General features: G+C 37.5%; 1 protein-coding gene across 1 annotated transcript; it reads left to right on the top strand.

Annotated features, from left to right (window-relative positions):
- Positions 1 to 285: 285 nt before the first annotated feature.
- ORP1D (OSBP(oxysterol binding protein)-related protein 1D) lies at positions 286 to 19,324 on the top strand. Its single transcript, XM_086565901.1, has 8 exons — positions 286 to 1,166; positions 3,268 to 3,624; positions 6,213 to 6,300; positions 6,891 to 7,366; positions 15,347 to 15,502; positions 16,110 to 16,418; positions 17,869 to 18,213; positions 18,897 to 19,324. The coding sequence occupies exons 1-8, from the start codon at positions 627 to 629 to the stop codon at positions 19,071 to 19,073; spliced, it is 2,448 nt and encodes an 815-aa protein (XP_086422027.1). The 5' UTR covers positions 286 to 626; the 3' UTR covers positions 19,074 to 19,324.
- Positions 19,325 to 20,552: the final 1,228 nt, after the last annotated feature.

The raw sequence follows: 20,552 nt of genomic DNA on the forward strand, positions 1-20,552 counted from the left end.
CACTATTTTAATGATTTACATATATAAATGTAAGATATAAATTATTTTTAGACATCAAAATATGAATCTTGTTAAAATAGTTCAAATATTCGGGTCGGATATGGTTGATTCGGATAAAAATGAATTTGGATATGGGTCGGATTTGGGTTTATCCAGTACCATTGCTAGTACTCTAATAAAATCACACTTATCAGCCTTAATTCTAAACTTATTTACACTTATGCCCCAATTGAAGTTCATTTTTGTCGTCACACACACAGCACCCTACTTTCCTCGTTAACCAAGTAACCCACAGCATCCAACTCATGTCTACTGCGGCACTACAGTGTTACAGTCTACACACCTCCCCTTCCCCACTCTACGAACCTAGGACCACCATTTAAAAGATCTATCAGCGACCCAATTTAATAATAATAATAATAAATCTGTTTTCTGTAGCACCACTGTAAATTGCTCCCCACTGCCCATCCTCACTCTCACACTCTTCGTATATTATATATATATCGGCGGATACCGATAAATCAGAGAAATGAGATCACCGAAATCAATCACTATGTCCGTAGTACTTAAAAAAAAATTGTGTTTTTGAGTGTGGGTCTGATTTATTATTATTTGTTAATGAGAAAATGAATCCATTGTGCTGCATTGCTCCAGTTTCAGTTGATCGAGATCACCGAACCAATCAACAACAACATGGTGCTGCTCCATTGGGGTACGATAATAACAAGACATTTTCTAATCAAGTTTCGTCAATTGATTCCGAACCTTCTTCTGTTGTAAATAATAATAATAGTAATAATAATCAAGATTTGGATGAGTTGGCAAATGAGAGAAGAGATTCAATATCGAAAACGGGTTGTTGTCATAATAATAATAATAATAATAGTAATAATAGTAATAATGTAGTGAGTGCAAGTAGTGTACAAGGGATTTTATATAAGTGGGTAAATTATGGTAAAGGTTGGAGATCTAGATGGTTTGTGTTGGAAGACGGTGTTCTTTCTTATTATAAGATTCATGGACCTGATAAGATTTCGATGAGTCCTGCTAGTTGGGAGAAGAATGCTATGGTGATTGGGGATGAGTCTTTGAGGTACATTAGGAAGGCTAGTTGGGGGCCGGGTTTTGCTAAGCGGTGGAAACCATTTGGGGAGATACATTTGAAGGTTTGTTTTCTTATTGTTTTTCTTTTTTGGTAGAGTATTTGATTTGAATGCATATACTTTTATGCCTAATCTGTGTCTGTCACGAAATACCAGTTAATCAATGTAGAATAAGAAAAGAATGTATGGCAGACCTTTAAATTAGTTTCCAAAATTACTCAACTTGAAAATGGTTGAAAGTTTGAGATAGATGATTCTTGTACAGTAAATGGATTTATTGTGTTGAAGAAAGATGCATGCTGCTTGTTATCCTCTAAGACACTACCTTATATGCTTGATCCAACTTTTTGTGTCAAAGTTTCTTGTGACGATAATTTGATTCAGTGACAAACATGAAAAACACATGTTGTTGACATAAAGTTGAGTTAAGGCTAGTTTTCGCAAGGATGATCTTCTCATCTGCTACTGAAAACATTAACATCAAGTCCAATGAATATTGTGAAGTAAAATTCCTACGGGACCATTCTGCTGGAAACTCGAACTTCACATCTTGTGGTAAGAGTTTCCACGAATAGATGAATTGAATACATTCTGTGAGAAGACCATTGTCATTAGTAGTCGCCCTACACTGGCCCTAAGCCCCTAATGCGGTCTCTCTAGTCTCTTTTGTGTATCAACCTAACTAGAATAGTGACAAGCTGGCAGAGGGTCTCTGACATTTACATTGATATTATACAATTTTCCCCATGCTCCATGGCAACTTGTGCACTTGAACACTTAGTTTATTTGGGAATAAATGTGATGCTGTTTTTCTGCTCCTCTCTGTTGATCCATGTGCTTATAACATTATTGCACTGAAACTTCATGTGTCACCCTTAAAAACCATGAAAAATAACTAAAAAGGGTATCAAACTTTACACCTTTTGACAATATGGAGACCAAACTTTTTTTCCTGACAGTTTGGGGACCAAACTATTTGATTTTTGCAATGTAGGAACTTCCGTTAAATTTCTCTAACACCGTTTCTAATTTGTATTAATTTGTATTTTATTTTTCAACATTGCAAATTAGAAAATTTATATTAATTTTTTTCAACATTACAAATTAATTTATATTAATTTTTTTTCAACATTACAAATTAATTTTCATTTGTATTAATTTATAAAATGAAATTAATACAAATTATAAACGGTGTTAGAGAAATTTGACAAAAGTTCCTACATTGCAAAAATCAAACAGTTTGGTCCCCAAACTGTCAAGAAAAAAAGTTTGGTCCCCATATTGTCAAAAGGTGTAAAGTTTGATACCCTTTTTAGTCATTTTTTCTAAAAATCCAGAGTAAGTCTATTTTTTTGATCGGTAAAAATTACTTTGTATTTACAGTAATGATGGGAACGATTACAGTGTTTTTGGTCCAAGTCGCAAGGAGGTACTCGACCATTTTACTCCCCCCCAATACCCTTTACAAGAGTTCGCTAATCTCACTATACAATCCCAATTGCACAAGAAATCTATAAAGCTTACACCTGTAAACAATGATGTAGCACATGCTCAATCAAATAGAAGCTCCTTGATCTCCCCTACTAGGTTATGCATATCCTTCTCTTGTTCAAATATCCTCATGTTTCTTTCTTTCCAAATTGTCCACACAATAGCATTTGGAAGGTGATCTGCTAACCATTTGGCTTTGTTATAGAGTGGACTAGCAATGATACTCTTCCCCAAGGCGTCCATAATATTAGATGGTGGCTGCCAACTACCATTGAAAGATGGAAAGAATAGTGCCCAAATCCCAAAAGCGAAGGGACACTTTCCAACTTATAAGTCAAGAATAGATTCACAGTTAGATTTCCACTTGCACACACGTGAAGTCAAAAGCTTGGTGGGGGATATTGCTGCCTTTATAATTTTGGTTGATGTCCTTCATATTGGTTTCTTTGTCTGAGACTTATCTCCATCAAGTCAGTGAAGAACCAATACTTTAACTTGTATTAGTTTCTGTTTAGACTTTTGCAGTTATACCTCTGGTAAACATAATCATGTTTCTATTTAATGAACTGCATATAACTAAAACGGATAAAAAAGACGTAGCTGTGGCAAGCATTACTTTTATTTGTTCATCTATCCTCAAAAGTGAATATGCTTTTGATAATATAACTGACAGGTTTCTTCGATTCGTGCAAGCAAGTCAGATGATAAGAGGCTTTCCATATTTACAGGCACTAAGACTCTTCACTTGCGATGTATATCTAGAGAGGACAGGGCTGCATGGGTCGAGGCGTTGCTTGCATCCAAAGATCTTTTCCCTCGTGTCTTGACAAGCAGTGACTTTTTATCGTCCGAAGACGTTACTGTTTCAACTGAGAAGCTTCGGTCCCGATTACTCCAGGAAGGCTTAAATGAAGCAGTCATTCAAGACTGTGAATCCCTTATGCTCTTGGAATTCTCAGAGATGCAAAATCAACTGACAGCTCTCCAACGTAAACATGTTACCCTGCTTGAGACATTGAGGCAGTTAGAGGTATTTACTCATTTTGCTCATAATTTCCTGTATGCTAAACCTCAAGGATCAAACCAATGAAAACATTTAAAACAGATATCAAGCGGCCACAAAATTAGGAATGACTCATACTGGTTCTTCATGCACTTCTCTTTTGAACCCTCCACTGCTGTGTTGCACGGTTATGGCTGAGACACAGAAGGGACACTCCGGAGACACGGTATTTTCAGTTAACATACGGAGTGTCCACCATGGGTATGGCTTCCATTTTGAAGTATCCGCGCAACATAGCTCCACTGTCTCAGTTTTAACTTAGCATTTGTCTGTATGTTAGTCCTTGTATATGGTAATCATTTCTCTATACTTTTCAATTCATTGCCTAAATTCGTCGTTTTCTTTTTCTATACATTCTTAAGGTTGTGGGAAAAATTCCTTTGCAAACTGCCAAATCGTTTTCTTTCTGTTCTCTATTTGTTTCTTTCTGTTCTCTATTTGTTTGACTGTTAATGCCCTTTTCTGAGTATACACAATGCATTTTTTTTTGGATAGATATACATAATGCATATAAGCTGCTACTGTCTCAGTTTAGTGCAGTATTTGTTGGTTTCTTAGAACTGTGGTTACTGGCTAGAGCATTTTTCTAGGCCTGAATGATTTATTTGATTTGGATAGCGTGTGCTTGCCTAATTTAAGGGGGCAGCGGGAACCTGGACCAAAATGGACAATTGACCAAATTGGTTAAATGAAACATGCTTTTTGAAAAAAGAAAGAAAGTTGATTCTACGGCTGGTTGGTTAGAAATGTAGCTTAGCTGGACATAAGTGATTCTCAGCCATTTACCACGCCTATCTACATTTCATCTTTAGAATAGTAATTTGACTTTGTGTATGTGGTAAGCTATTGTGTCTGTTTGGTGACTGTTGAGAAATTGTCCCTCTTGGCTATTAGGTAGTGATTTGGTTTTGTCTGTGTCATAGGCTCATAGCCAATTGTACCAGTATGGTGATAGTTAAGAACCTAACGGAACAGTTGGACCTACATGGAGCTGCCTGTTTATTCACTCATATAATTCACTGGAACTTTACTATTGTTCTGGACTCTTCTATCAAGTGAATATATATGCAGTGGAATAACAAAAAAAAAATTTAACACTCAATTCATCAATGAAAAAAATGTTAATTCAGTAATAGAACAGTCTTCTCAATAAATACATGAACTGCTCAATAAGGAGGTTAATATCCTATTTATAACAACTTTGCCTCCTTAACCACTACAGACCCTAAAAATTATCTAGTTGGGCTTTTATTCCTTGGGCCGAGATGGTCATTTGATAAAACAAAATGACAATAAAAATAAAAAATGCTGCGAAAAGGACACCTATGACGCTTAATACTTCAGAGTGGTTCCTCAGATCTTCTTGACTAAAAACAATGTTCGCGAAGGGTCTCTGCAAAGTTTTATAATATATATATTGTGGAATTTTGTTGTTGTTGAGTTCCCAGAAATTTTCATGCCGTGAGTTTTGGTGGGAGTGGAACTATCACAACTGTAGTGGAGGTGAAGAGTACACTGAGTAACAATACTGTCTTCTCAATAAATACATGAACTACTCAATAAGGAGGCTACTGTCCTACTTATAACAACCTTTCCTCCTTAACCCTAACAAACCCCACAAATTATCTAGTTGGGCTTTTATTCCTTGGGCCGACATGGCCATTTAATAAAACAAAATGATAATGAAAAAAAAAAATGTCTTGAAAAGGTTTCCTATGGCGCCTTAATATATCAGAGTGGTTCCTCAGATCTTCTTGATTTAAAACAATGTTTGCAAATGGTCTCTGTGAAGTTTTATAATATGTTTTGTGGAATTTTGTCGTTGAGTTCCCAAAAAATTTTCAAGCTGTGAATTTTGGTTGGAGTCGGAACTATCACAAATGTAGTGGAGATGAAGAGTACCCTGAGTACTTGAGATAGTACCCATCGTACAAAAGAGACAGCAACCTGCAATAGAGTCCAAAGTGCAAACAATGTTGAAATTTGTGCCTCCTAATTGTGGAATCCCAGCGTCCCATTAAATGAGAACTTCTTTGACATCAAGAATGATCTTTTGAATACCCCCTTTCTTCCACAAGGACCAGTGAACGCCTCAGGGCTGTGCTCCACCAACCATTTAGCCTTTGATCGTGGGTGGGTGGATGATAAAGTTGTTATTCAATGCTTCAAAAATGCTACGATGTTGAGCCAATAGAATACTGAAACTGGGCAAAGATAGGGAAGATGATACACATCTCTTCCGGACTAATGCCTGGGAGGCCCAGGGAGCTAGATAAGACGGGCCAAATTTGTTTTCTTCATATTGACTGACTACTAAGCAACAAATATAACTATGAGGCTGATGTATCTGTGCGTAGATAAAGAATTTCTATACCTATATTAACAAGTTAATTGCTTACTTTCATGCCTGTTTAGGTTGGTTATGGATCAAGAGTAAATTAATTTTTCCAGCTTAAGTTAACTTTACTGGCCCTGGGAATCCTTTTTTTATTGTTATTCCATCCGAGAAGGAAATAGAGATTCATCATTGAGGTTGGGATTATTTTGTTTTGTAGACTGAGAAAGTAGAGCTCGAAACTACTGTAGTGGATGAAACCAAGGGGCGCATGTCATATTGTGGACAAGCAAATGGAAGATTCAGTGGTAAGTAATAATTACCTTCATCAGCTTATTCTAGTATCCAAAATTGTTATGGTAAGTTGGATACCAATTGAGTTCATGATTTGATGCCTTGATAGAACTGTTGCTGTCTGACATTCACTGATCTACGCTCAGTTTGTTTTAAATTTCTTGAAGCTTTTGATGAACCTAAAATATTGCAGTGTTCAATGTAAATTATGTCAGCAGCATAGCTGGGCTCTCTAGGCATTAAGATTAAAATAAAATGTTATTTGTGATTAGATTTCTATTGATAAACAAAACAAAATGCATAATATTTTGATTGGCAGTGGATTTTGGATTGAACTGCCACATGACCTTTTTACTTAATCCTCTTACTTATTTGTTTATTTATTTTTATTTTTTAAATTGTAATTTTATTGTATTTCTATCTGAAGTATCCTTTTCAATATTAACTACATCAAGATCGTGTCTTATGCATCTGAAATTTCCGTGGAAATTCTATCATGATTCCTACCAAGAATGTTCTTGCTTAATAATAAGAGCAAGGTCTTCCTTTGGTGTTAATTCATCTTAGTATTCCTCTCAATAGTTGTTTTCTTTTAATGCCTCAGATTTCTATTCAATTATGTCAGAGGGCAGTGCAAGTGATTCTGATGCAGATAATGAAAGTCAAGGAGTGGGCATTGAATCCGATGAGGATGATGGAATCTTTTTTGATACAACAGATTTTTTGTCATCAGAGTCTCTAAGAAGTGCGTCCTACCGTAGTAGGGAGACTACAGGAAATGACTGTGATGCTTTAACTTGTGACACAGATTCTTTCTGTTCAAATCATGTATGCCATTTTGACATGGAGATCAAGACCATTGAGTATCCACATGTCAAAAGAAGAGACAGATTACCTGAACCAAAGGAAAAGGAGAAGCCTGTTGGCCTATGGTCAATAATAAAGGACAATATTGGGAAGGATCTTTCTGGAGTTTGTCTTCCTGTTTACTTTAATGAGCCACTCTCTTCATTGCAAAAGTGTTTTGAGGATTTGGAGTATTCGTACTTGGTTGATCGAGCACTGGAATGGGGCAAGCAGGTTAGATCCTCACTTATGCTTTTATTTGTGGTATATCGTTTTCTTTAAATCTATTTGTTACATGGACTGATGGACACACCATATTTTAATAGAAAACTGTGTCCACGTATCTGTGTCGAACATGATACACGCACATATTGTATGTGATAATGTGATATACTTTAATTTTTGGTATTTTGCAGTGTCGGACACTTCGTATCCGTGCCTGTGTAACTTAGCTTAAAATGTGTAGAATGCTTATTGTTTTTCGCAGTTGGTGTTCTGTTCAGTCTTTATGGACAATGTTGCAACAAACTTGTGTACCTTTCCTGTTACCTTGTGCTGACAACTTTTCAATCAGATGCACCATGCCGTCTAGTTTGATTTTAGATTACCCTTTTACGTGTGGCGTGTGACTTGAGCCTAACATGTGGACTTTGATTTTGGTGGGTGAGGTGGAGCACACATGGGTGGCAAAGGGTCCAATGCTCTTGTACCATCTTAAACTTTGGACTTGTTGGAGCATCCAACTTATACCAAGTGGCAATGTGTGGAGCTGCGCCATGATCCTAAAAATTAATTAGCTAGGTTTTACACCACCGATGTGGGGCAATAAATCTCAACAGAAACAAATATATTGATGCAGGGATGGGATCCTCGTATGTAAGTTCAAAATTTGTAACACTGTTTTCAAGATCTTGCAACTAGAAGCTGGGCATAAGGGCAAGTCTCCCCAGTTTTATGTAGGATCTTAACTTTCAAGGACTACATAACAAGTTTCTGGTTAAAGATTGTTCACATCCATGTAAGGTCATACATTTGTGATGATGGTAGTTTGATACATAATTTTATGACTAAAATAAATAAATAAATGTTGTTTTAAACCTTCAAAATATGTTGGAAAGTGTTGCTGTTGAGTGATCTACTCCTGACAACAAAAAATTAGAAAAAAGACATGAGAGAAACTGTTGTAGATTTAAACTAGCGGAAAGCTTCAGTTTATTAAATCTACTCTTGAATTAAACAAAACAAAGAAACCTAAAAGACGACTCTTTTATTGAATCTCACAACTAAAACAACTCCCTCATACCTTAACTATAAACCCTTATTTATACTAATAATAATAAAGCAGCAACTAAACTAGTGGGCTCACGACCCATGGGCTTGACCACCGAACTTTGAAAGAAACGAACTTATGTTATACATCATTCTCCCCAGTTTGAAAAGACTCTTCTCGAGTTTGTATATGCAATTGACTGATGAAATTCACTGTAGTTGATGCCCATCACTCTCCCGCTGTTCAAACGAATTCGACCTTGAATTTTGCCCAAATAATTACTCACAAGAAGAAGAATGCACTATAATATCTGCAAGTTTGCAAAATCACCATATGCAAAGCGATGCAAGAAGAAAGATGTAAAGCCACCAACATGATTTCTCTGCTCTATGAGAATACTACCACATCTCAAAACAAAAAATATGCATACCTCCAATTGTAACTTTAGATGCACAGAATTAAAGAGCTTTGTATACTGAATATCAAAACCCTCCCAAACCGGATCAGCATACTCAACAAAACTAGACTCATTTTCATACTTATCAAAGATTGGTGGAGCGCCAAATAAGGGAGCTTCAACACTTGCCGGCAGCCGAGCGGCGCCATCATGGAGGGGTACACCCTCACGTTCCCCATTGAGGGGAGGATCCCTGTTGGTGTTATCTTTTCTACCAACTCTGTTCTCTAAATCGTTTTCTGGATCTGTAGCAGTCAGAAGAGGGATTGAACTGTCAACCTGAGACGCATCATCAATACTAGCCACTGAACCATTATTTTGTGGTGGTGGAGGTAGTTGTTGCACCTCTCTTTGGACTGGAAACCTTACTTCGATCAGGTTTTGGAATATCTGTGTCATGTTTTTCATGTTTTCTTCTAAACGAGACATGCGAGTATCCATGGATGGAGGATGACTTCGAGTTGCTTTGTGATTCACCATAATAACAATAAAAATTTGATTTTTTTTTTTCAAACGAATAAATTGCAGTGAATAGTAACCGGATGAACAGTATGGTAACAATATTCGGTGAACAGTGATCTGTAAACAGTACATTGATGAACAATACCCCTAGTGAACAGTATTTTCTGCACAACCTCTCAAAAATCAACTGCTCCGATACCAAACGACGTAGATTTAACTGTGCAGTCAAATCGCTACTCGTTTGGAAAGCGAGTAGCGAGTAGGTGTAATTGGTCGGGGATTAATCGGGATTAATCGGGCAATTTGTCATAACACTATATTTCTTTACAAATAATTATTAAATATATTTAACTTTTAAATACCAACATAATGAAACCAATTAAGAACCCAATCAATCACTAAACAATTAAAACACTCAATCAACTAAAATAAATATGATTAAAGTGTAGAACTTTACAGAATCGAGAGTTGGTCGAATCGGCAAAATGTCGAGTCCAATGTTTAACATTGAAATAGTTGAAATAGTGAACACAATTACTCGACTAATCGGCCGAATACTCGGGGAGTTTTTGAGCCTGATTGTGATCGGGATTTAAATTGTTAGTCGGGTCGGCTAAGCAGCGAGTAGCGAGTACTCACCGATTACTCGGCGAGTACCTAACGATTTAATAGCCCAGAGATTTAAATTGACGGAAGCTTCAGTTTATTAAATCTACTCTTGAATTGAACAAAACAAAGAAACCTAAAAGACGACTCTTTTATTGAATCTCACAACTAAAACAACTCCCATAAACCCTAACCATAACCCCTTATTTATACTAATAACAATAAAGCAACAACGAAACTAGTGGCTCACGGCCTATGGGCTTGACCACCGAACCTTGAAAGAAACGAACTCATGTTGTACATCATTCTCCCTAGCTTGAAAAGACTCGTCTCGAGTTTGTATACGCAATTGACTGATGAAATTCACTGTAGCTGATGCCCATCAGAAACTGTGGCTAGATTTTGAGGTAAAAACTTGGTATATAGAAAGTGGTGTCCAAGGCCTTCATTGCAATTTAAAGAGGCTTAACATCAACATTTTTTACTCACCAAGTGTTAGTTTAGGCAGATCAACAATTTAATAGCCCAAATCCTTTGGACTCTATGAAGCCTCTAACTAGGACTTAATCTGGGTCAAGCTTGCCTAATACAGGAAGAAGGGTCTTTACCTCAAGGTCAGAACAAGGTCCAATGGAATAGAAGAGTCTTAGTACCACAAAACAAACAATAAAAGGGCCTAGGTACATCTGTTAACATTCATGAAGAGAACAGGAGTACAGAACAAAGATAGAGCATTTGGAAGAGATCCTTGACGAAGCAAAGAATGGGGATATAGGGAAGGATGGAGAAAGAAGGCTGAAGGGGGCCATGGTTGTATTATGACAATGATAGGCTGAAGGTTGAAGATAAGGAAGCAATCATAGGAAAAGAAACTTTAGGGGTCAAACCTAATATCATTTCTTTTGTGTGCTAAAGTTGTAGAGTCGTCTAATCGTTTACTGTTGTGTTGTCCTTTCTCGTGGCAGATTTGTTCATATTTTAATGAGGTAGCTGGGTTTGGGCTTGTTCTAGTAGGGCCATGGTTGTATTATGACAATGATAGGCTGAAGGATGAAGATAAGGAAGCAATCGTAGGAAAAGAAACTTTAGGGGTCAAACCTAATATTATTTCTTTTGTGTGCTAAAGTTGTAGAGTCGTCTAATCGTTTACTGTTGTGTTGTCCTTTCTCGTGGCAGATTTGTTCATATTTTAATGAGGTAGCTGGGTTTGGGCTTGTTCTAGTATGGTGGTGCATCATGTTACTCAATGGCATAGAGACGACAATTTGAGGTTAGAGCTATGGATCTCCATATGGCCATTCTAACCATAAAAAGCCTTCAATAGTGGAGAAAAGTTTTTGTGAATTTGAGAAGCATTTATTTTTAGTCTTTTGTTGCGAGATGGAGAGATATTATGTGCATGGATTCTTGATGTAGGTGCTTGTTAGGGTTGGAGTCTTTCGGGATGTTTTTTTTTTCCTTTTCCTTTTTCCTTTTTGTGTTTCCTGTACTTGTAGGTTACTTTAACCAAACTTTTTATATGAATGAGAATCTTCACTTTACCGAGAAGATTAAAGAGGGAGGAGGGTAGGTGGCTTAAGAGTCAAGTCTAGAATGCTGTGGGGGCATATAGGGAATGGGAAAGAGAGTTTCTGTATAAAAATAAAAAAGAGAAAGGAAGGGGACAACACTCTTCAATTGTCTAAAGCCAAGTCTTACGACTGCACTCAAGACAATGAACTACAAGCAGAATTGAATGCTTCAGCAAGACTGGGAAGAGCAGCTAGAACCACAATTTGTGTCTGGCTGATTAGGAGATGAGAAAAAAAAGAAGGGAGGTGATGGAGAAAGGCAACTTCTTAACCACTGATAATGGCACTTTTCACGACACAGAGGGTGAGGAAGAGGACGACGTTGGACTTCGAATGATGCGAAGAATGTGGGGAGGAGGACAGTGAAGGGGATTCTACTACTGGATGAAGCTGAAAGAGGATTGGACAGGGAGAACGAGGTATTTGTGGGGTTGGGGCAATTCCATGGAAGATGACGGTGCTGGCTTGGTGGAAGTCTTTGGACTTCTCTTTGGTTTTCTTTTTGTTTTTCTAGCTTTTCGTGATTTGCTTTTTGGGTATTTGTTTGATGACGTTGCTCGAGTCATGGGTGTATGTGGATCTTCGGTTATCGAGTCCTGGTCCTAGAATTAGTTGGCTAATCCTAGGTGTTAATGTAATCTTCGAATTATATCAGTATCTCATCTCTTACTGATGAAGAAAAAAGTTTTTGTCACTGATGTATGATTAGACTGGCTATCTGCTTCCTTTGGATCCATGCCAATCATTGCACCTTGTACTAGGATCGTTCAAGACCCTATGGAAGCATGCCTAAATCTAGAGGAGGGTGTCTGATAGAAAATGACATAAGGTACCAGTTTTACCCAGTAACCAATGAACGCAGTCATATATCCATCATCTAAGACATGCACAACACTAACCTTGGGAAGATTTTAACCTATATGAAGATTGTTGTAGAAATTGTATTTTACAGTGAAATTTGTGAGGGTTGGGGTCCTTCTGGTTTCAGACCTCTAAGAGGCCAATTTCTGCAACCTAAGAGCATCACCAATGGGTATGTTTAAAACGCTTTGAGGGCAAGTTTACACAATTCTCTCTAAAGAAACCTCTACCAATGGGAATGTGTAAAATGACTTAACTTGGCATTTTTAAGTGTTTATATGATTGTTTAAAAATGAACATAACTTTCATTTTTAAACTCCATAACTTCTAAATACCCACTACTTCAAAAAATGGGACTCACAAGTTTTGCATTCTCATTATTTTAAACCGATGGGAAGCCGATACCACTTGTTTTTGCACATTTTGCAAAAGCAGATTCTATTGGTTCGCTCTTGGATGTGTTTTTTTTAACCCATTAGACCCATTGTGTAAATCTCTTTTAAAACACGTGGTTCCTATGTAGAGCTTATGTGGCTGTGTAAATTTATGCAACCCATTAGTGATGCTCTAAGGTGATCATTACTGTCTGTTGAGATATTGGTTATAGTCCACATGGGATTTATGAAGCTCTACTTATCATCAATTGGTTTTAACTTGGATGCTCATAATGCTTAAGATGGTATCAAAGCAGTCTATTGTGTTTGGCCCAAAGGACATGTTTACTCCACGTCACCCAAGTGTGTTGTCTACTTGTTAGGTTCATCTAATGCCACACATTAGGGGGCGTGCTGAGATGTTTGTTATAGTCCCACATCGGATGTGTGAAGCTTTGTTGTATAGTATAATTTTCTTGGCCCTCTCCACTTAACACCAATTGTTTTTAAGTTGGATGCTCATAACGTTAAAGATTGACATTTCTAGTCATTATAATGCAATACCTGTGATGCATTGGTACACCTAAATATCCGCCATGTCCTGAATCGTGTCTGGTCGACACCAACTCAGATTTCTAGTTCGATGATTTGTGATCGGAGTGTTGAAAAAAAAAACAGTTTTACAAGTTTTACAAATAATTAAGACAAGCGTGCAACAAGCTGCACCGCAAGTCTTTTCTGAATTGCACCCATACTCTTAAATACAAACTCATTTGAAACAGCTATCATTACATTACTGTCCATAACTTTATGCAATCTCTTAAAGAGCTCAATCAACCGTTATTATGCCAAGAAACCGTGTCGAAACTGAACGGAATAAAACAATGTTGATTAGCCTTACAAGCTTCCTTATGTTTCTCAATCTTTACTTCCGCTGCTCTATTAGTTGTGTCTCCCACCTCAAAGTCTCCATTCCTAAGCCCTACCAACGAAGAGGCTCCAGTTACATCAACACATGCATGTTTTCCCTCATACCAACTGTAGATTAAGACATCCGCAGGCCGAAGTGTCGATTTGCTCTCATTTGGACCAGTGAGAAAATTAACGGGAACCTCCTTCACTTGTACCCCAACCCTCCAAAATGCATCACATAAAATGTCTTTGACATGATATGACCATGTCGGTATTTGAAACCTGAAAAAGGTCTGCAATGTACTGCATGGTACCTGAAAGCATCCAATCTACTATTTTTGTATACAAGGCAAAACCACCATCAGAGTACAAATGGATCATGAGACGATACTAGAGAATAGCACGATACTCTACCGGCGACATATGATGTTCAAGTCCCTCCATCGGAATAGCAAGTAGAAAATCTTGTGCATGTTTTGATTGCAAGTATCCAATGACTGTTTTTTGACGAGCAAATAACTCAAACTCCCTCTCGAGACCAGCAACAATCTTACCGTAGATAGTGTACTCCAAAACTTTTTGTGGGTTTGAGGGGATGGTAGCATTCACAGCCAGAGAATCAAGGTCAGAATTGGGAATACAGAGACGCAATGCACTGGTAGCATCATCAAGGATTTCACCCATAGGGCACTGGACCACAACTCCTAAGAATGTAGTTCTGAAATTCAAAAGTTTGAAAATGGGAGGCCACAAAAGCAAATGCAAAGACACCAGAGGCACAATAGATACCTAACCCACCTAGTTAAGTTGTTGACGAACAAATTAATAATTGGTGGTTAGTATTAAATAGGCCAGTCTTGAAATAAATAATGTAGACGGGGCCTTTTTGGCATGGGTGTTTAAACTTCTAACTAGCTATAATTGTTTCCATGCCCAATGGCCTTGTCGTGTGATGCATGGCCACGGCTAAGTTTCTGACTATGATTTCTAATATTAACATTAAACAATAAAAGTGCAATACTGCATCCATGTTTCAAGTATGTGCCTTGAGCACTTAACAGTTAACACTATGCTTTTCAGGTTCCAATGTTTTAGAATTGAAAAAAAAAAAATCTAATGAAAAGAAGAAAATTAAATTTAAATATTAGCTGTGTCCCCGAATCTGAATTTTTAGACCTTGCCGTGTCGGAATCTCCACACAAGTGTCCAAATATTGCCATGTTTCAAGTATGTGCCTTGCAAAATCTAATACTATTCATTGCAATCATTATACTTTCCATTGTTAGGTTGTGCCACATATTGATTTGCTTGGTTTTTATTCACTTTTCTGAAAGAATCCTAAGTTCATCAAATATTGTTTTTCCAACTATTATTTAGTTAGTGTTTATGGCTTTTGCATATGCTTTATATGGGTAGCATTTGAATTGCGCAAGACTGTAAAGCATCAAGTGTGGCATTGTAATACCCAGCTTAGACCCTTTCTCATTGTTGTTGTGTCATAGTCATGTGGTCTTATGCGGACAATTAATAATTATATAGCTCAAATTTGGAGACAGGCCCAAGTGTAGCTCTAAAGTTAATCTAGTTTTCTGTTTTGAGCAGATACAATATACTTTCTTCTGGTTCTTGAATTTCATGAAGTGAGCTGATGAATTGTTGTTTGAATCTGTGGCTGAAAACATAGTGTTCTATCTGGTGCAGGGGAATAGCTTGATGCGCATTCTGAATATTGCAGCTTTTGCCGTGTCTGGCTACGCCTCAACAGAAGGTCGGCAGTGTAAGCCTTTCAACCCTCTCCTGGGGGAGACATATGAGGCTGACTATCCCGATAAAGGTCTTCGATTCTTCTCAGAAAAGGTGAGGGTTCTAAAGTGATATGACTCATGCACACACATTTTTAGCCTATTGACCTAGGGTTAACATATGAGACTGATTATCCAGATAAGATACAAGTATTGTATCTGACCTGATATGGAAACAGTAGAACGATAATTCCTAAAAAACTAGGATAGGGTCATAGGGGTACAGAGTAGAAAGGAGAATGAAGTAACATGTTATTTAAAAGCTGCCATATCGTAAAGAAACTTTGGTCTAATCATTTTAACTGTATTCATCCATATTGAAGATGTATCCAACTCGATAAATAATTCCAGATACTTACTTTGAGTTCCCAACACGCAGACCAGGTCTAATGGTGTGTCCATGACTCCAAGTATCCCAACACGCATGCGATATGAACATGGCGCCTTGTTTGGAGAATATGTTCTTCTAGGTAGTAGGTTCGCACTTAAAATCTGCATAGTCAAAAGTGAAAGTCACACTTTTTGTGTCTCTTTCACATAATAAGCTAGTAATTAACAAGATTGGCACTGTCATTGCTGAGTATAGAAGATTCCAAGTGGAAGTTGTATCATTCCCATGTGCTGTAAGTGTACTTGTGTAACTATGAGTTGGTGTGGTTCAGGTAAGTCACCACCCAACAATTGTTGCTTGTCATTGTGATGGAAGAGGCTGGAAATTCTGGGCTGATTCAAATCTTAAAGGCAAGTTCTGGGGGCGTTCGATCCAACTTGATCCTGTAGGAGTTCTCACATTGCAGTTTGAAGATGGAGAGACATTTCAATGGAGCAAGGTTACAACTTCCATCTACAACATTATACTTGGTAAAATCTATTGTGACCATTACGGCACTATGCGAATCAAGGGCAGTGGAAATTACTCATGCAAGCTCAAGTTTAAGGAACAATCAATCATTGATCGAAATCCTCACCAGGTAATGTCAGTTATTATATAGCAACAACTTAGATCGATTATATGATTATCAAATTTTATTTTAGCAACCTAAACCATTAGAATGTTATGTTGCATGTTACCTCTACTGTACTAACCGACTAACCGTTATCTAACTTACTCTATCGCTAGTCTTTATAAAACTCGGGATTAATCACTTAAACTAACTGTATATATTTAAATAAAGAGGTATATTCATTGATAATTAGATGAATTACATTGATAAAGCTACTTTTTAAATAGACATGATGAATACATCGAAATGGAAAGATATGGCAGGAGATTAACTCAGATCCTAAGGATAAAATCCAACCATATTAATCTAGATCAAGTAGAATATTATCTTGCCATGCTAATCTAATCTAGATTATTCTAATTCATATCATATGATTCCATGTACCCTTTGCATCTTACATTCCAATACTCTCCCTTAATCTCATGGTGGTGAATAGCAGCATGAGATTACCACTACAATTAGAATTTGGATCCATACACTCGAGATGCCAAAAGCATAGTAGTTGTTGTAGAAAACCGAAAACTGCCCAATAATTGTGTAGAATATGAATGAGCCAATTGCTCAATTTTGTGCATCCTTAAAAAGACATGGACCTCAATGGGTGAAAAAACTCAAAACCAACAGTTTAGACTTGAGCAAAAACAGTTGGATTTCCATCTGGAAGAAAAGAGTGATCAACGATCATTAAGGGTCTCAAATGGACCAAAAAAAGCTCTTGATGGTCCCTTATCCAGAGCCAAAGGCTCAAACTGAAAAACAAAACACTTGGATATGATGCATGACACAGGATTTTATTGACGAGAAACCAAAACAAGTATGAATCATGGACTTCGTGGTGCACAAAGAATGTGAAGTGATGGAAAGGAAGGGAAAAAAAAATTGCGAAAACGACGTGGAAGTAGTCCGGCGGGCGGCATTGTACCGGCCACCTGTCGAAAAAAAGAATTTATCCTAGGATCGAACCTAAGTTCTTGATACCATGAAGAAATTTAAATAAGGAGAAATATTCATTGATAATTAGATGAATTACATTGATAAAGCTACTCTTTAAATAGACATGATGAATACATCTAAATGGAAAGATATGGCATTATTCTAATTCATATGATTCCATATGTAAAAGCCCTGTTTAGAAGAAAAAGAGATACTAATTCCTTCATTGGTGTGCTTATTTTTTGGTTGAGCTAGCATTTTACTGAAATGGAAAGAAAGGGGTGATAGAGCTCCTCAACTATTAGAGGAAAATGAAATAACCATCTAACAGTCTAATAATATGAAGTTTATTTTGCCAAGGAAATTCCTCTCTTTGCCCTTCAAAGACTTGTGCACTTGTGTGCAAAGCTGAAACTTTCACCAGTTTCCCTCATTCAGTATTTTAGAAAAATAAGTGAGATTTGAAAAACCTGTTTGCATGCAGGTTCAGGGCTTCGTGCAAGACAATAGAACTGGATCTAAGGTCGCAATGCTTGTGGGGAAATGGGATGAAGCAATGTATTATGTACTTGGAGATCCAAGTACGAAACCCAAAGGATATGATCCCATGTCAGAAGCTGTGCTTCTGTGGGAAAGAGAAAAAACTGCTGTCCAAACAAGATACAATCTCACTCCTTTTGCAATTTCTTTGAATGAAATGACACCTGGGCTATTGGAAACTTTACCCCCGACTGACTCAAGGCTCAGACCGGATCAGAGGTACCTAGAAAACGGCGAATATGAGCTAGCAAACACAGAAAAACTAAGACTTGAACAGTTGCAGAGACAGGTATGCTTTCAGTGTTGGGTTGTTTTCGTTAGTTTTGTTCTTCCAGCAAGAAAATGAATACAACTAATAGAATACAAAATTGTAAGCTAGGGAAACCTGCAAACAAGATGAAAAAGATGCAAAATGGAACCTTCAAGCACTCCCACACAACTGAAGGAAAGTCCGAGTGACCTTCATGTACAATTAATGCCTAATGGAGTCCCACTTGGAAGCAATGGCCACAAATGGGATCTTTTCCAGGCTTTAGCTCCTTCAAAATCTATTCTCCCAAACGGTTAGACCCTTAATGGCAATCAGTAATCCTTATGGCTTGAAACGGGCTTTCCTTTCCCGCAGAAATGTTGATCTCTGCTTTGATGCCAGATTTTATCGTCAATTGTGCATCCGGACTGCTTTTGCCGGTTAAAAAATCACCAGAACTTCAGTCCCCCATTAACTGTACATCCATGGACATGTTAATGTTTATGCTCCCAGTACTTAAGTTCATGCATGATGTGTCCTGACACTCCTGTCACAATGTTGACCCGAGAATAGGGTTTAGGTTACTACCTTGTCCCCATAAACTTCAACCAACCATTAAGGCAAAATCAATTTAAGAAGTTGGTTGCTCAGTTCACATTTCATAACAGTTCTTAGTAAGTACAGAGACATAGAATGAACTGGTTTATTATGGCAAATTACAGGCAAGAAGGATGCAGGAAAGGGGGTGGCAGCCAAAATGGTTTAGGAAGGACAATGTGGATGATTGCTATCGTTATGTAGGTGGATACTGGGAAGCAAGAGAAACAAAGAAATGGGATGATATTCCGAATATATTTGGGCAGAGTAACGATGCTTCTCAATGTGTAGATGAAAAGTAAGAAACCATTTGGCTTGGCACTCTGAAACTTGCTATGTCTTAGTTGCTTCCCCTGGATTTTTGATCTGCATGGTCTGGAGAGCGTTGGTCACTTAGTTGTACGTGAGCTCCCCACATGTAAGTTATCTTGAAGAGATTCTATCAGTAGTAGTAATTATACTTGATGGTCCATTTCTAGATATTATCTCCTACCACGTGATATTTTGTTACTTTTATGTATTTATTTATTTATTCATTTTATGTTTTTATATCTATTTTTGTGCAAAAGAAAGATCGAGGCTCTTAGAGAGTTAGAGCTATTGCTGTCCGTGGTAAAAAGCTCTTGTTAAAGTTATACACCAAACAATAGGAACTGAGTTATGCTGTCCCAAAGTTTGCTGTCCATCTATCCAAAATAGATCACAACCGCTTATATAATGTCTCGAGATTTACATACAAATGTCCGTGTGTATTTCAATGCAAACCGACAGTACCCACTGAGTCTGGACAGCTAGGACACAGTATTTTAGGACAGCAAAACCGGACTCAAACAATAGACTGAAAATAAAAGACAAATAGATGTGACATTTTTTTTTGTTGCGGTCAAATTTTATTTTATTTTTTTTGATAATGACCCACCATATATTCATACAGCCAACGCGTTTACACCCTCCAGAGTCCAATAGGGAGAGGATTAACAGCAGCATACTTCAATGCCCATTGTCCTAATTCATGAGCCTCCTTGTTGTGAACTCTCCTAAATAAAAAAGGCTTAACATTACATATTGAGTGTGTGAAGGAGTAGTGCTACATGGACTTACTTTTTAGACCTACTATTGCGATTCACTATTTGGATAACGTTGATTTGCATTGCAATACACACGAACACGTATATCTATGTAAATCAATGATTATCATTAATAAGTCGGTTAAGTAGGTGTGTGAACATTTAACAGCATATTTTGCGAAAATATCCTTATGGGATTGAGGCCTTTGGGGAGTTTTACCAAAAAGAACTGTAATTGTATAAACACTACTGCTCCAAGAGCTTGCAAGTGCTAAACAAGTATCTTTTTGCGAAATCTCAAAAGGAAGATAGCCATCGACCGGAAAACAATAATTAGGATTGCCAACCACTAGGAATTGGTGTTGAACGCTCCTACTCAGTACTCACCTACAAGAGTTGCAACGTGCCATGGATGGCGTCGACAACAATTGCTAGTTTGCTACCCAATATCAGACTGTCGTCTGATAAGAATTAAGTTGAGACTTGCCAACATTTGGATAGACACGCGAGTGCTGTAGCCCGTGTGGGGAACAAGGAGCTTGAGTAGTAGGCAAGTGCCACTCAATCTTTTTGCCTTTTCGTAGTATGTGCAGCCAAATAACCCACTAACAAACCAACAAAATCATATTGGCTATGCAAATGAAAAGCCAATTGGCCTTGTTCTAGTGGGCTAGTGGCTGTTGCAAGGGATGCCTATTTTATATTGGTTGGTGA

This window comes from Coptis chinensis, chromosome 6 (genome assembly GCF_015680905.1).
Source record: "Coptis chinensis isolate HL-2020 chromosome 6, ASM1568090v1, whole genome shotgun sequence".
NCBI lineage: Eukaryota > Viridiplantae > Streptophyta > Magnoliopsida > Ranunculales > Ranunculaceae > Coptis > Coptis chinensis.